This window comes from Podarcis melisellensis (genome assembly GCF_964234715.1).
Source record: "Podarcis melisellensis genome assembly, chromosome: 6".
Taxonomy (NCBI): Eukaryota; Metazoa; Chordata; class Lepidosauria; order Squamata; family Lacertidae; genus Podarcis; species Podarcis melisellensis.
Window position 1 is genome coordinate 64,057,479 of NC_138538.1, and position 16,602 is coordinate 64,074,080.

At 41.8% G+C, this 16,602-nt stretch overlaps 2 protein-coding genes across 6 annotated transcripts in view; one reads left to right on the top strand and one right to left on the bottom strand.

Annotated features, from left to right (window-relative positions):
• LRRIQ3 (leucine rich repeats and IQ motif containing 3) overlaps positions 1-4,665 on the bottom strand; it is a 44,319-nt gene extending 39,654 nt beyond the window's left edge. Inside the window, exon 1 of one of the 3 annotated variants that reach the window (XM_081914650.1) lies at positions 4,557-4,665. The gene's annotated coding sequence lies outside the window, so the exon portion shown is untranslated. Of the gene's footprint in view, positions 1-1,071; positions 1,107-3,674; positions 3,698-4,556 lie in introns of those variants that run through there. The other 2 variants (XM_081914654.1, XM_081914645.1) reach the window with 2 other exon arrangements.
• Positions 24-10,728, top strand: FPGT (fucose-1-phosphate guanylyltransferase). 3 transcript variants are annotated; one of them, XM_081914658.1, is made up of 4 exons: positions 24-182; positions 4,480-4,647; positions 6,402-6,494; positions 8,260-10,728. In XM_081914658.1, exons 1-4 carry the CDS (start codon positions 143-145, stop codon positions 9,708-9,710), a joined length of 1,752 nt encoding a protein of 583 aa, XP_081770784.1. In that variant the 5' UTR covers positions 24-142; the 3' UTR covers positions 9,711-10,728. The 3 variants fall into 3 exon arrangements, with proteins under 3 accessions (XP_081770784.1, XP_081770785.1, XP_081770783.1); XM_081914657.1 differs by lacking the exon at positions 24-182 and adding an exon at positions 1,117-1,519; XM_081914659.1 differs by lacking the exons at positions 24-182; positions 4,480-4,647 and adding an exon at positions 1,116-1,519.
• The last annotated feature ends 5,874 nt before the right edge of the window (positions 10,729-16,602 follow it).

Sequence of the window (16,602 nt, forward strand, 5' to 3'; positions counted from 1 at the left end):
CCAGGCAACCCGCTCTTCCCTTGAGATCACTGGGAAGGGCTGTTATCTCAGTGGCAGGGCATGTTCTTTGCCTGCAAAAGATATCCCCGATTCCTTGGTGGATTTGTTCTTCTTATCTTACGCATGCATTAATATTAGGACTATGTGCATGCCAATCCCTGTTCCAGAGGGAGAAAAAGCAGGTGGGCAAGGATGTATGAGGTGGCTGCTTCTTCCACGACCGACCCTCTATACTGCACAGTCCGGAAAGAGAGAGACGTTGTGTTCCGTAGGTCAGGGGTGGACAGATTGTGGTATTTATTTGAGGGGTGTTTGGGGTTTATTTAAATTAGAACCACAAGGTCCAACCAAAGCTGGTAGTAAAATAATGACTGATTGGGTGAGGATAATAATAATAATAATAATAATAATAATAATAATAATAATAATAATAATAATAATAATGTAGAGTGGTTCTTGATCTAGAGACTAGACTTCTGTTGATGCAGCCTAGAATAGCATTAGCTTCTTTTGCTGCAGCACCACATTGTTGACTCATATTGTGGTCTACTAAGACTCCTAGATCCTGTTAACATACACAGCTGGTGAACCAAGTGTCCCCCATCTTATATTGGTGCAGCTAGTTATTCCTACCTAAGCGTAATACTTAATAATAAATAAGTATTATTTATACCCCACCCATCTGGCTGGGTTTTCCCAGTTTGACGCTGGTTGGCTTCCAGCACATATCGAAGCATTTAATTAATTAGTGTTTGGATTTCTAATTCATTTCAATGAGTCTAGTCTGAGTAGGACTAGCATCCGAGGCAACCGTGTGTGTGTGTGTGTGTGTGTGTGTGTGTGTGTGTGTGTGTGTCTTTCCCAAAGGTGTCTTTCCAGGCTATAAAGCGAGGCAGGAAACAGTTAAGCGGGGAGATGTGGAAAGGTGGGAGGGGGCACAGAGAGAGAGAGAGGAGGAGGAGGAGGAGGAGGAGGAGGAGGAGGAGGAGGAGGGAGGAAGAGTCGCCTTGTTAGTTTGTTCGCAACTTCAAAAACACAGCCCATTACTCAAGAAAAGAAACCCATGAATACCTGAGTGTCGGTGTGTAAGAGATACAGGGTGCGTGCTGGTGGGACGGCTCGGCTGGCTTTTGCCTCTCGCCTGCCTCTGCCCCCTTGCAGGCAGAATGAAAGGAGCACCCACCGATCCCACTTCCTGCCTCTCCCCTTCCCGCCTGGCTCCTTCCCGTCCTCTCCCCTGCCTGCCTGCCTGCCTCCTCCAGCTGGGATGGCGGGGCAAGGGCACCGCGCGCATCCTGCTGGGCAGCCTTCGCGGGGATGTGCGCGCCTCCTGGTCGCCGAAGCAACGGGCTGCTTTGGCGAGGCCAGCCCAGTCGAGCAGGAGGCGGGTCTGCTGCCCAAGCCCGGAAGCAGCGAGACGGGGAAGAAGGCGCTGCCGCGATGCAGGCTGCAGGAGAGGCGGAAGTTTTGCTGCGAGCAGCCACTCGGGAGAGGCTGGAGAAGTTCGCGCAGCTGAGAGGTGGAAGGGCTGGGTTGGGGGACTCACTGCGCCCCGGAGGCGCTCAGGGCGCAGACCTTGGGGCCGGCTCCTCCCCTGGCGAGCAGCCTTCTCGCGGGTGACTGCGAAGGCCTCCCCTCCCGCATTATCCCCAGCGTGCAAAGGAAGGACTGGCTCAGCCGGGAGGGCTGGGCCGCTCTCGGGTCTGCATGTGTAATGGTGCTGCTGGGCAGGTCCAAATGCAATGGAGCATGCTCAGCTGCAACCCCCTGCCTTTTCATTGCCCGCCTTGGCAGAAAATGCGCTCCGCACCCAGGTCCCCATTCTGAGGGAAGAGGGTCCGGGACAACAGAGGGGAAATGTGGTGTTGTTGTTGTTTCCACCCAGGCTAGACTGAAACTTGCGCAGGAAAATAATGTCCTGCAGCTCTTGCTTCAAAGCTGACACACCCGTAGAACCTGCTCAGTCTCTCCCATTGCAGACTCTGCCAGCCTGGCAAAAAGAGACCCATTGATACCGGAAGTTAGGTGATCCCGTTACAGGGAGAAACTATTACAGATAGGTAGCCGTGTTGGTCTGCCATAGTCAAAACAAAAAAAATTCCTTCCAGTAGCACCTTAAAGACCAACTAAGTTAGTTCTTGGTATGAGCTTTCGTGTGCATGCACACTTCTTCACACTTCTTCAGGGAGAAACTATAAAAGTGAGAACGTGCGTGGTTTTGATATCTGCCATCTCGCTTTAAAGGCAGCCAGCTTGCTACCCATCTCTTCCACCTGACGCTCATCTGATTGAGACTGCAGTTGTTTCATTCTCCAAAACAAGGCTTCAGTTCTTTAAAAAAATAAAATAAAATAATACCTTGCACACAAAATCCTCTTACCAAAATAGGTATTTTGAAGACTGTACATGCAGTTCAAATGTTTTTAGCGGCACAATGGAATGCATGTTTATACAGAAGTCCTAGCTCGTTCCATGAGCTTACTCCTGGGTAAATGTGCATAGGATTTCTGCCTAGTTGTGTCACTCTAGTTGCGTGCCATGCAACAGAGGAATGTGGAATGGCAGAGGTAATGCCTTCTTCCTTTCCGAGTGAGACAGAGCACAGACGATTAGTGAGAGGTACAGTGACTTGATAATTGAGGTCTCCAGGATTTTCTTTCTATTTAGCAGTGTGAGGCAGGGATGACATTGGAGTATGTTCTCATCCATGTCTTAATGGGGACATATTTTGACAATAATTCTACAGAATCCACAAACTGTTTTATCTGAGCCACACACCATAGCTCTCTCTATTTTGATGCCTCATAAGTGAAAATGGTTTTTCTGAGTGTATTTTCCTATAACATTGTGTTGAGTAAGTGCATCAATCTGCAGAGACTATGCAGGAATGTGATGCTTTAATATTGGTAAAGCAAGCATGTCAACGTATGGCCAGTAGTTGGAGAGAGACTAGGGAACCCATGAAAATTGTTTTTAGCTTCCGAAAGAAAGTGTGTGGTATAGGTGCAATAATTGAACTAGCTAGAAATCTCAGATAGGGATTACTAAATAGCCGTAATTTGAAGGCAAGCACCAGATTTGATGGGGTACTGTTTTCCACAGGTTGGTCATCAAAGGAATAGAAATAGTTCCTTGCCAGAGAGAAGCAGTCCTGTATCTTAGCTGCATGTGCTTATTCTTTGTTTTTAATCTTCTGGCATTTACAGCACAAGGGAGAAGTCAACACTCAAACCACAAATTCTCCTTGCTTGTCCCCTGATAGATACCAAGTTGTTTTGAAAACAAAAAACAAAACAAAACAAAAATAGTTAGCTAGGAGAGGACAAACTAGCTCTTTCCCTCAGGCAAGGAGCTATACCTAGTCCTTTGAGTCACCAGGGCTCTTTCTTATTCTTGGGAAGACCAGCGAAGACAAAGGATGAAGTGTGTCAGAATTTTAAGTGACTCTAGTTTTCCTTGCCTTTGGGAATAGTTGTGGAAGGGAGCCCTTTAGGTTGTTAAGCAAACATAAAATTGAGCCTGGTGTTTAGGTTTCCTTCTTTTCTCTTATATTGATAGATGCTGTTAGGTAGGCAACTGCCCCCATTCCCCTTCTTCAAATTTCTCTTCACAAATCCCTGATATGCTATTGTTTTCCAAAACTAATTAGTGAATGGTTGATTTTAATCACTCACATTTTATTTGCAGAATGAACTTCAGCAGTTGTAGTTATCAGATCTGTGTAGACATTTAAAAATAAAAATAAAATATTCTTCCTCCCTGCCACACCCAGTTTAATGCACAAAGTAATACATACTCTGACTAAACCACATACTGTACTTTCACAGAGCCAGGAGCATTGTAACAAAAGAGCTGCTCTTGTCCTGGAAATTGTAATATCACCTGATTCTGTATGCAGAGTTACTGACTTGTAGTACCAAAAAGCATAGATCATAGAATTGCAGAGTTGGAAGGGTCCCTGAGGATGATCTAGTCCAACCCCCTGCAATACAGGAATATGTAAGCATCCCATATGGGGATTGAACCTGCAGTCTCAGCACCACACTCTAACCAACTGAGCTATCCAGATTACAGATGAAGCCATGTTGGTTCGTAAACCTTCAAAATCCACATCAGATAATGCCCCCCGCTCCCACTGGTTCTGGGGCTCTTCCAATTCCTCTGAGCCAATTTCTGTGGGTGGTGTTAGGAGAAGAGGCGGGAAAGCCCATTGCGCAAGAAGAAACCCTTGGGTAACTCCTAGCCCAATAGCTTTATTAGGACCTGGAGCGAGTCTCAAGAGCCAGGTAAAGAAGCCTGGGGGGAACACATTTGTGCACGCACCCCGGCAGGTGTGAGATTCTCCATCCCTGGTTTAGCTAGAAAGGTAAGGAATGGGAGCCAAGCCTCAGGGTCTATTAGAGAGAGGATCGTTTTAAAGCGCTTCAGCGCTCTTGGCAATTGTAGCTCCTGTAATAAAATGTTCTTATCTTCAAACAGGTAAAACGGTCCAGTCTGGAACATTTTGGGATATTGTTGTAATAACAGCAGTTGACAAGAAACAAGAAATAGCTTACCAGCAACAATTATCCCAAAAGCTGAAAAGAAAGGAACTCCCGCTCGGTGTTCATTACCATGTTTTCGTGGATCCTCCTGGACCAAAAATTGGTGGGTTCTGATCGCATTTCCTGGGAATGTGACAACATGACAGATAAGTTCTTTGTAGCAAAGTTAAAAGCATAACCCTAGCTCAAATAAGCACTATCATTTTCTTCCATTAAAACTCATAGGACATAACCTTGCTTAAGTTTAATAACAATAATTTGATCTTGTACCTCGCCCCCCACATAAGAGCCCAGCATGGCTCAACAGTATATTTTGCTTAACTTTGGCAGGCTCGTGCCTCAAGTTTGGAAGGCTAACTTTCCAGTCATCTGGTGAGCAGAAACCAAGCCAGTTTGTGGTTTAAATATTCAGCATAATTTGATTAATTTTCAGACAGATAAAAAGGTTCTCGTTCGGGTGCATATTATGACAGCTGTATCTCTTTCACTGAAAGATTTCCAGAATGCCATTAGAAGCTGAATTATATTAATTAAACCTCCAAAAATATGTTCAAATACTATTATTAAGCTTCTTTTGATTCAAGTGTGCAACTCCCATCTGTATTAATGAGACGGATGTTCTTTTGGACGACATGACAGTTGAATAGATTCATTAAGGTCTATCCTAGTTTAGGTATTATCATCTGTGCGTTCTCATCATGTATTATGGTGTCTAAGACGCCAAGGCGTCTACAGGTAGAAACTGGACAAAGGGTTGGAGTACTTAGCTAGCAACCCAGCTAGCAATCAGTGTTGCATTTAATTCCACCTTATGAAATAAGAACCCACATGTATCTTACTCTGGGCCAGAGGCAGTATGGTTCTCAATAGCTGTTGCTAGGAACTGCAGGAAGAGACAGTGCTCTTGTGGTCAAGTTCTGCTTGCAGGATTCTCATAGGCAGTTCTTTGGCCACCACAAGAACAAGGTGCTGGACTAAATATGCGATTGATGTGATCCAGCAGGCTTTTCTCCTGTATTAGCAAACGTGTCCTATATATGTTTTATACTATTCAACCAAGCCTGATTTTAGCATTAACATAGAGAGGTCACAGTCCACTGAGTCACTTTGCAGCCAACCAAGGTTTCATTATGGGTAACTCTAGAAGGTTAAAGAGCCCAGGCTTACAGGGAGTCCAGATTTTAGTCATAATAAAAGTTGTGTCTGTTTGAGAAGTATGTTAATGATCATTTTAGTCTTGGATAAATATTACAGCATCAGGTATACCTTCAAACTGATTCTGAAACCAATCTGTGAAGTTAAATATTCTATCCAGTCAGTCATCAACTTTTTTGTCCTATTCATTGGGCTTGACAACTTTGAGGTAAATTTTCAATATAAAATTTTCATTACCCAAATCACTATGAAGTAAAAAAAAATCAACATAAATGTGTTGCATTTATGTCAGTGAGGTATAAATAAAAATAGACTAATTGTGTATTAGCGAAAGCAGTCTTGAAGCAGAAACCTGTTGTTTGCTTCTTTATATGTACATATATTCATTTTATCACATTTATTGTATCCCTCTCTTTCTTCAAATTGCTCAGGACAGTTCATGGGAACTCTTATTCTGTCTTTACTGTAACTCTGTGAGGTAAGTTAGACAGAGAGATGGTGAACTAGTCCAACATCACCCAGTGAGCTTTAAGGGGATTTGAACTGACATAAATTTCAAAAGAAAGATATTTCTCTCCATCCTATTATGTGAGCCCAGTTAAGTGATCTCATACTAGAAGTGAGCGAACTGAATACTCAAGGCATATTGATTGCCTCTTCTTGTTATTTCTAAATTGAAGTATGTGTTGAAATGTTTTGTAGGAAACGGTGGATCAACGCTTCATGTCCTTCAGTGCTTAGAAGAACGTTATGGTGATAAATGGGATTCTTTTACCGTCATATTAATTCATTCTGGTAATCTGTTCCTTTAAATTACACTTCTCTTGCATTATGTAGGGTGTTTTTCTTCCTTGAAGAAAAGATAGCAGTGAAGATGAATAGGGGTTTTCCCCACTACAAAATTAAACTCAAATTGGATTGGCTTATTTAGGTCAAATAATCTGAATCATCATCCGATGCAAATACCTTAAGCAGGAAAAGAGAAGGAATATATAAAAGCCAATGCCAGCATCCAATAAAATCTCACTCCCCTATCACTCCCCTAAAGTTGGAGAGGGCAGGGTATAACTTCCTTATGGTACATAGCACTGGATTCAGAAATCCAGTGCAATCCTGTGTGTGGTGAGTTTTCAGTGCACCAGAAAGTAATAACCACATTGTTAGACTGTCCGTTAACATGTTATGGGTTGTATGCTTAATAGTATGCACTTGGTTATGGGATTATCTTCTATCCGGGCATAGAGAGAAACATGCACGTTGTCAATTATTTTCTCAATATACTGTTAGTTTGGATGTCATACTAGAACTTGTTTTCAACCATGGGTTGATTGTGAATGTGCCTCCTGCCCTCCATGCAGCTTCGCCACCTCAATGGATGTAGCACACAGCACAAACACGCCGCTATATGGTTTGTGCTGTGTGAACCCAAATGGTGGCTTTTGTTTCAGTTTGTTTTAGCCAACCAATTAGAATTAAGTCAATGTTTGTGGAAGTCCTTATTTTAAAAGTGGCAAGCTTTAAAGTTCTCCAGAACTCTTCATCAGGCAAAATGTTCTGCAAAAAGTAGTTTGGGGGCAGTGTACGAAAATTAGGCTGAATGTTGTAGTCATTAGGTCAGCTTGTAGACCCTATCCCAAGATGGAGATTGCAAGCTAAAGAAGGCCCTCCTGGTTGCTATAGATACCAGGTCACACATATAAGAGTCTGCTATGAAGAAGCAATGGCTACTCCCCATTTTTGAGAAAAGAAAAGTCTAGTTCAGGCTTCCTCAACTCGACCCTCCAGATGTTTTGAGACTACAGTTCCCATCATCCCTGACCACTTTGTCCTGCTAGCTAGGGATCATGGGAGTTGTAGGCCAAAAACATCTGGAGGGTTGAGGTTAAGGAAGCCTGATCTAGTTCATACATCACATCTAATATTGGGGAGCCAGTTGCTTTCATACAGTATAAGGTGAATGTGTCAGTCATAATTTAAATAGCAATTTCAGCTTTCATTTCCCTGTTTAATAAAACATGTTTTGTAAATGTTGTAACCTGGTCTGAGCCTTTGGGGGAATATAAAATTATATATCTAAATAAATAAATTCCCCCTGCATTGCATGGCTTTCTGCTTCAGATTTAATGAATTCTGTAATGGTTGTTCTTAACAAGCAATGGTGTTTTTGTTGTGGAGGTGGGTATGATTAACAAAATCAGTCCTCCTGGCAAACTGGGAATATCCCCTCACTCACACAGTTTAGTACATTCTGCAAGAAGAGGCAGTTGGTCCCTCTTAACTGACATTCTTAACTGAACATAACGGAACACCCACTGAAGGGAGGGGCTGATTCCAGAGCAAAACACACAAGCCCTGCCCACCAGATGCCCAGCACTCTGCTATTCAAATTAGGCCCCAGTGTTTTTCTTAAAAGTTTTCACAGGGTTGCACCATAAATCACACAAAAAAATGGTTAGGTAAAATGTTATATAACTTATGAAATCCTTTAAATTCTGTGTATCTGCACGAACACCTGTGTGCATATTGTAAAAGTTACTCTTTTATTTCTTTACTTTTTAAGGTGGCTACAGTCAACGTTTACCAAATGCGAGTGCTCTGGGGAAAATCTTCACAGCTTTGCCTTTTGGGGACCCGGTTTATCAAATGCTGGATTTAAAATTGGCTATGTACATTGATTTCCCCCTCCATATGAATCCAGGCATCCTGATTACTTGTGCCGACGATATTGAACTTTATAGTACTGGAGCAACAGAATTCATAAGGTTTGATCAGCCCGGGTTTACTGCATTAGCCCATCCTTCCAGTTTGACCATTGGTACGACTCACGGTGTGTTTGTGTTGGAGCCAGCATCTCTTTTGACAGAAAAGGGACAGCTCGAATACAGATCTTGCCACCGTTTCCTGCATAAGCCTAGCATTGCAAGGATGCGTCAGTCTGGAGCAGTGTGTGAAAGAGGTCATTGTCCAGCATCTTCTCCTGGAGGACAGGGAAATTCCAATGTCATTTCTGAGTGCGTGTACACAGATAGCTTATTTTACATTGATCACACCACTGCAAAACTACTTCTGGCCTTTTATAAACAGATGGGCGTGTTGTTCTGTGAAATAGATGCCTATGGCGACTTTCTCCAGGCATTAGGGCCCGGAGCAACACCAAATTATGCAAGAAACATGGAAAACGTCACAAAAGAAGAGTCGGGCCTAGTGGAAATAAGGGAGAAAATATTTGAACTTCTAAAAGGATTGCCACTCAATGTTGTACTTTTAAATAACTCCAAATTCTATCACATTGGGACGACTTGCGAATATTTGTTTCATTTCACGTCTGATAGGAAGTTGAAATCAGAAATGGGGTTGATGCCAAATGTTTTTAGCATCTGTCCAGACAGCGTGGAGGACACTGGGAAATCGGCATGTATCATTCACAGTATACTCGGTCCAAGGTGTTCTGTTGCACCTGGCTCAGTAGTTGAATATTCTTGGCTGGGACCAGAGGTTTCAGTGGGAACAAACAGCATCATCAGCGGCTGTTATATTGACACAAAAGCAGACATACCTCCAAACACTTTCATAGCTACGCTAAGCGTGAGGATTGATGGAGAAGTAATGTATGTGAGCATGGCATTTGGTACAGAAGACAACCTGAAAAAGAAAGTGACAGATTTGGCAGATACTCACTTAATCAATTTTTGGGGAATCAGCCTTGGACAGTGCTTGGAGCTCTGGGGCCTGAGAATTTCGGACGAGCTCTTTTCTGGTGATGAGACCTGTCGAGGGTTATGGACAGCTCGGCTTTTCCCTATTTGCTCCACTTTAAGCGATTCACTGAAAATGTCTTTAGGGATTCTAAACTCTGCGCAGAACACGTTGCCTTTTAAATTGAATGGTTTTAAGCTCTTGTCTGTTGAGGAAATGCTTCGCCATAAAGATGTAGAAGACATGTTGAGGTTCAGGCATCAGCTCTATGAAGAAATCAGTCTGCAGAAACTGAAAAGGGAATCTGATTTGTGAAAAGTGTATGGAAGTGTTAACATTTCCCCCTGTTCTTTAATTTGAAGAGGATTGATTGCTTTCAAGCTTGCGGAAATCCAGGAGCTAGCAGCACACACACTTTTCCTCCCGTCTGTCTTTCATTGAAGTAGAAATAATGAAACTGCATTAACAGTGTTATTGTAGCATAACATTAATAATGCAAAAAAAAAAAATGCAGATAAACTATTCTTTTGATGAAAAAATTAATGAAATATTTCACATCTATAAAAACACAAAGAGGCAAATAGCTGTCCATTATTATTATTATGTTTTTGGTTTTTATTAATTCAAGTGTGGAACAGAACTTATTAATTAGAAGTTTTAAGTGGTTTTCAATCAAACTTTTTCAAAGAAGGATGTTACCTCTTGCAACACTTTACCTTTTCTCAGGCTGGTTTGTTTTAAGTGGAGAAAACAATTGTGCGTTTGATCATGTCTGTATAATCTTCATCCCTTTTGCTTGCATTTATTTTTGATTCAGATTTGCCGTGGCCAATGACTAGCGCAATAAAGTTATTTGGATTGGATTGGAGAATCTTCATTGAGCAAACACTGAGACATCAGAATGACATCTGGTGTGCATGTTCACAGTACCATTCCACATTTTGTGTGCGAACTCTTAACACTACCATCCCTATTTTTCAAATATATGTGGCTGTGGCTTCATTATTATCTTTTAGGCACAAGCTGTGCATTACAGTCCTAAGCAAGTTTACTTAGAAGTAAGCTCCACTGAATTCTGTGGGATTTACACATTTCCATTGTTCAGGATTACAGACTGATTCACTAAAGTATTTGGCTTTAATTATGGTTGGCTTTTAATATATTATGTTTATATGCTGCCTTTTTATTTTTGTCTTTTATGTTCTTGGTTAGTTTTTTTGTTTTGTTACGATTTTAAAACATCTTTGTAAACTGCCTTGAACATCTATCTGATGCGAAAGAAAGATATGAATAAAATAAAAAATGAAATTGCTCCATAACCAAAGGAAAGTTATGTGGGATTTGGCGTGGTTTGTCTGTGCAGCTTTCTTCTGTTGAACTTTCCTAAAGCGCAGTCACAAAGGCTAAGCAGCGACTTCTTACATTGTGACCTTAGCCAACTAGTAGATTATTTACATACTCAAAATACTACAAGTGAGTATTCTCGGGTCGCAATCAAACATCTTTACATAGAAGTAAGTCCTGGATTTTATATCCAGGTGAGTGAGTTTTGGATGCTTTGTGTACAGATTTTGGGAACCACTGGCTCAGTTAATTGTCTGCAACCATTTTTAAGGAAACTGTTGCCAGTACTTCTGCCTTTTCACTCTCATTCAGCTGCTTGAATGTAGTCCCCTGTGAATAATCAGGGATGTTGCCAATCAGCTGTTGAGGGAAAGGCTAAATCCAGCCTCCTTCTGGAAAAGCCAGTTGGCACTATTTGCCAGTTTTCTGGCTGGAGTTTTGCACAGCCAGTCCATATAGCTGGATTAGGCTTAGAATCACACATGCAGCACCTGTCTGCATATGCAGTTCCTCATCAGGTACATATGCTTCCTAGCTGGATGGGGGTCATTTGCTTGTAAGACTTTCCTTTTGGCTACTTTTTCAGGCTAAAAGAGAAGCAATTTAGTTATAGATGCGCACATATGCTTTACCTTGGTAGATCTAACAATGAGACTCATAAACCAAATCCCTTTTCCATTATTACAAAATTTCTGTTTCTTGTAATCATCCAAAGCTTTTTTTCATTCCAGCCGTCTTTCATGCAAATACTCATTCAGCAGCTTTAACTACAAGATTGACACATGCTTTATAGAACCGGAATATTAAATACAGCATTTGGATTCAAGGAATTCAAACTATTTCATCCTTTTTGTATTACTGTATCAGGAAAATAAGTGTTTACTATGCATAACAAGTAAATGTCTGATAGAAATAGTAGACGTACGAAACGCATGCAATTCAAGTGAAAATTTTAATGTAACCTTTTCATATACAGTTTTTGCAAGTACTATACCCCGATCTCCGCCCTGCACCTTTCAGTTTTGGAATTACTTGCATCAGAAAGCAAATTTTCCATCCTTCCAGGTATTGTGTGGGGCAGGGGCAGTGGGAGATGGAAAGAGAGATCATTGCTTTCTGCTGGACCTTCAAAGCTTTTCACCTGCATGATTCAGTTTGATTTGTGGAAAGCTGCAAATATGTGAATGTTGGAATAGGAATAGGCTGGCTCGGGTACTGGAAAACTGTAAGTCGTATGAGCTTGTGTCCAGAATAATCTGGGGCCATTTTAGTGTAATTTGCAATATTTCATGTCCACTCTAGATTAAATTCCATCCTATCAGGAGCGCCCCTTTTCTGCTGGCTAACTGATTGGTACCAACACAAAAACACTTCATCCAGTTTAAGTGCACTATGAAGCAAAATAGCGTGTGAGTGGTATACAGTGGTACCTCAGGTTAAGAACTTAATTCGTTCTGGAGGTCTGTTCTTAACCTGAAACTGTTCTTAACCTGAAGCACCACTTTAGCTAATGGGGCCTCCTGCGGCCACCATGCCGCTGGAGCACGATTTCTGTTCTCATCCTGAAGCAAAGTTATTAACCGGAGATACTATTTCTGGGTTAGCAGAGTCTGTAACCTGAAGCATATGTAACCCAAGGTACCACTATAATGGAGAAAGGCAATATGTCATTACCATGTGGTGTGGTTCTGGCACTTCAGGGTATGGGCATGGGCATTTACAGGCAATCTACAGTGCTATGGTTACATTGGGGGAAAAATATGCTAGTCATCAGCTGGAAATCCCCAGTACTCCCTCAGAGAGTATCACGTCCCATGTCTCTGCTACAAGATTCGTGGTCTCCTATCTGCCAGGAATGCCTGAACAATGGAGACCATTTCTATCCCACATAGCAAAACAAAAAGAAAAAACCACCCTCCCTTCATTTTTCCTATGTATTATCAGCAAAGACAGGCTCACCCCCAACCCAAAAACCCCCCTATGGATCGTATGGAACTCCCTTCTAACCTGCACATTCATTCTTGTGATGAAAATCCCTTTTTTGTGCTTGCTCACATGTGCGTGAAGGGAGAGAGCCAGCTTTTCCTTTCTGCTATCAAATCTTCTAGACGACAAGTCCTGGAGGCCTGTTTCACTGTCTGTTTAGCCCCACGCTGTGCATGGTAAAGTCTTGACGCCGAGAAACAGGGCGAAGAAGCAAAGCAATCTGTTCTTTTCGACCACCTGTATAAATGCTCTTGGCATAGAAGTGCAGAGCAAAAAAATGAGCAATAAAAATACATTTTGCATATCCTAGAAGCATTGGAAAGTTGAGATGGAGAAGATGAGAGAACTAATCAAACAAGCAGGTCCAAGGGAGCCTATCAGCAGTTGCAGGCTAAGGCCTTCCCCAACATTTTCTTTGGGTCTGAGAAAATTCCTGCTACACTGTGGCAGGTCAAGAAAGATGCGTCCTTTCTTAATGCTTGTTAAAAGTACGGTGTGTTTTGTATTCAGCCCTTATTTGGGTCATTTTGAACAGTATTTGGAAAAGCTGAATGTAAATAGTGTAATAAGTTTAATAAAATATATTGGCAAACATGCAGAAAGATACTTGCCAGCTTCATTTTGTAAACCTTTTGGCAACTCCTGCTGAAAACCCCCATAATAACTGCAAATTGTCTTTTCCCTGAGAAAACAAAGGACGGTTATTTTAATATATAGTTTCTGAGAGCAGACCATATTTCCCTACTATAGAGAATCGTTTTTTGTTTTAGGAACACAGGAAGCTGTCTTATACTGGGGCAGCTGTCTTATCTAGGGCCAGTATTGAGTACACTGGACCCTTTGGATTGGAACAGCTATTGGCCAGTTGCCAATACCCGCTTTTGGAAAAGGTGGCGAAAAGGGCTGTGGTGGGACAGCTGCAGGTATTCTTGGAGGACACAGGTTATTTAGATCCATTCCAGTCTGGGTTCAGGCCTGGTCATGGAACTGAGTTGGCCTTGGTTGCCCTTTGCCATCAACTGTGGCATCTTCTTGGGCTGGCTCCAGAAAATGGGAATTAGGGGCACTGTATTCCAACCCTACCTTTAGGAGCAAGTCTTGACAGTAGCATTGGGAGAGAGCTTTTGGGGACCCTGGCAGCTACATTCAGCCATTGGGAGCGGTCATTAGGAGTTTTGGGACAAGGTGCCATCAGTATGCTAAGAATACTAAGCCCTGTTTCTCCAAAATCAGGAGAGGCTGTGCAATCCCTGGGCCATTGTCTGGACATAGTGGTGAAATGGATGAGGAAAACAAACAGCTTGAATCTTGGCAAGAGACACTTTGGGTGACTGCTTCCTGTGTCTGAGAAATTGTTCCATTGCCTATCCTAGATGTGCTTGCACTCATCCTGAAGGAGCAGGTTCACAATTTGGGGATGCTTCCATATCCAGCTCTGGAGGCTCAGGTTGCCTCAGTGTCTGGAAGTGGTTTTTTGGGTTTTTTTTGTTTTTTTTACCAACAGCAGCTGGCTCAACAGCTATATCCATTCTTGGATTGGGAAAGCCTTGCCATAGGAGTTCATGCATTGGTTAATTCAAGACTGGATTGCAGCAATGTGCCCCCCTGCCCCCCGTGCTTGATCCAGAAGCTGCAGTGAGCACTTCTTGTTCAGAGATGGCATATAAATATAATGAGTAAATCAATAATGCAGGCCCAAGTTTGCACTCTTGTTGTCACATTTAAAATACAGTGGTACCTCAGGTTACAGACGCTTCAGGTTACAGATGCTTCAGGTTACAGACTCCACTAACCCAGAAATAGTACCTCGGGTTAAGAACTTTGCTTCAGGATGAGAACAGAAATCGTGCAGCGGTGGCCCAGTGGCAGCAGAAGGCCCCATTAGCTAAAGTGATACCTCAGGTTAAGAACAGTTTCAGGTCAATAATGGACATCCAGAACGAATTAAGTTATTAACCTGAGGTACCACTGTAACCGTCTCTGTAAGGTGGCCACAGGCAAATTGAAAATAGAACTTTTAAATCGGCAAAGTGTTTCATAAGGTAAATATTGTTAAATATTGCCCATTTAACGTCAACTTGCTACAATCCTTCTGGGATGATAACAGACAATAAACCAGCATGTTTGCTAATTTCAACAATACCTTGGAGTTGGTGATAAGGCATACTCAGAGTAGATTCATTGAAATAGATGGAGTTGCCCATAATTTCAGAGGGGCGACTCAGAATATGATTTTGTTGGATCATCATCCAATAGTTTAAATCTTATCGTTAACCACCCAGAGGATTTTTGTTATTGGGTAGCATATATGGAAAACAAACCAAAATAAATCCCTCAGTGTGATTGTGCATGCTAGGACAGGCTGACAAAATATTGGCCAACATTTTTCAGGTGTTTTTCTGCCTTTAGGTCGTCTAATTCTTTTAACTGGCCAAGAAAGCAGAATTCTTATTTGGGCCTGTAAAATTCTGGGCAATTGGTAACTTAGTTCAAACCAAGCTCACTATATGTAGTAAGCACTGCTGCCTCACTTCCTTTCTGCTTCTCGTACTGTGGGACTAATACAGCTGCTCTATCTTACAGCTTTATCACAATTTACTTAAAATCTCAAAGCAGATCTGTTGGTTTCTTTGTTTGAGCTTCGTTCCTTCTCTTTGTCAGGTTTAGTTACTGCTCTTTGATGCTGGTGTCTTCTCAGCTCCATTCTAACCTCTTCTTCAAGATTACATCCTTATGTTTCTGAGCATTGCAGCAGCAAGTACCAATTCAGTAAATCGCCTACAGTTTTTTTCTCTTAGCACACAACTTGAAATCTTCCAATAGCTTCTGGCAACTCTCCCTGCCCCTTTCTGACCTCACACAACTTCCAGAAGCTTCTCTGTTAAGTTGATTGATATGCCTGCTCTTCCCCCTTCTCCTTATCTCTAAGCAGGCTGCCACACTTATAATCCACGTCACTTTTTCCATCATGTATTTTTTTTTATACCTCTGTTGATTGTGACGGATTTCATTTCCTCCCCTTTGCCTGTTTCCTCTGTAAACTCAGCGAATTAACAATTCAGATGGCAAGCCATAATTTTACTTTAAATACAATTCTTAATTAAATACTGGGGTGGGTTTTTTTGGTTTGTGTGTCTGTTTGCTACTTCTGAGTTAAAACCCTTTCCCTGGAATTATTTTCCCCATTTCGAGGGGAAACATTAGTTTCTTGTAATGTGTTAATGTAAAGTTTTTGTGTGTGTCATAGTAGAAAATGAATGTTGCAAACAAAAACTTTTCCAGGCAGACTGTAAAGAAATTATTATTTTTTTGCTCATCTGTCAAAGTTTATTACTTACTAATTAATTGTATCACAGCTTTAGAGCCTGGCTCTTACCATTGCCTTTTAATTCACACCATTAAAATGTATGGATTTATTTTTAATTCCTGTCTGTCTTTAGCTCTGTTGACCATATGACTGGTAATGATGGACTTGATGCACTTAGAAACTCACCACTCACCACTCACTCACTCACTCACAACAGTCATAGAGGGAGCCAGTCCTCACTAGCATCCAGCTAAATAGTAACACAAATGTGGCCAGCACAATATTTTCAGAAATAAGTCCCTTTGCGTTTCTTGGATAAGTGGGTAACTTGTAATTTCAGAGCCACAGAATCCCACATCATATTTTTATTTTTATTAATACATTGGTATAATATTCAGGGGGGGAATAAGGTCTTGATCTTTAAAACTCTTTAGAGCTTGGGAATCAGACAATGGTGGCCTATCTCCACATGTCCCTGTTCGTACACAGAGAGAGGCCCTTTCCCCTGTTTTTCCTTGAGCGAGGCATGATAGGGAAACAGGGAAACAGCCACCTTAGCTTTGGAATGGG

What these genes read in the sequence shown, in the direction of transcription:
- FPGT (XM_081914657.1), top strand. Translation starts at nt 1,318, where the DNA reads ATGTGCGCGCCTCCTGGTCGCCGAAGCAACGGGCTGCTTTGGCGAGGC. An exon ending in GAAGTTCGCGCAGCTGAGAG is followed by an intron (nt 1,520 to 4,479) that starts GTGGAAGGGCTG and finishes ATCTTCAAACAG; the next exon opens with GTAAAACGGTCCAGTCTGGA. An exon ending in TCCTCCTGGACCAAAAATTG is followed by an intron (nt 4,648 to 6,401) that starts GTGGGTTCTGAT and finishes AATGTTTTGTAG; the next exon opens with GAAACGGTGGATCAACGCTT.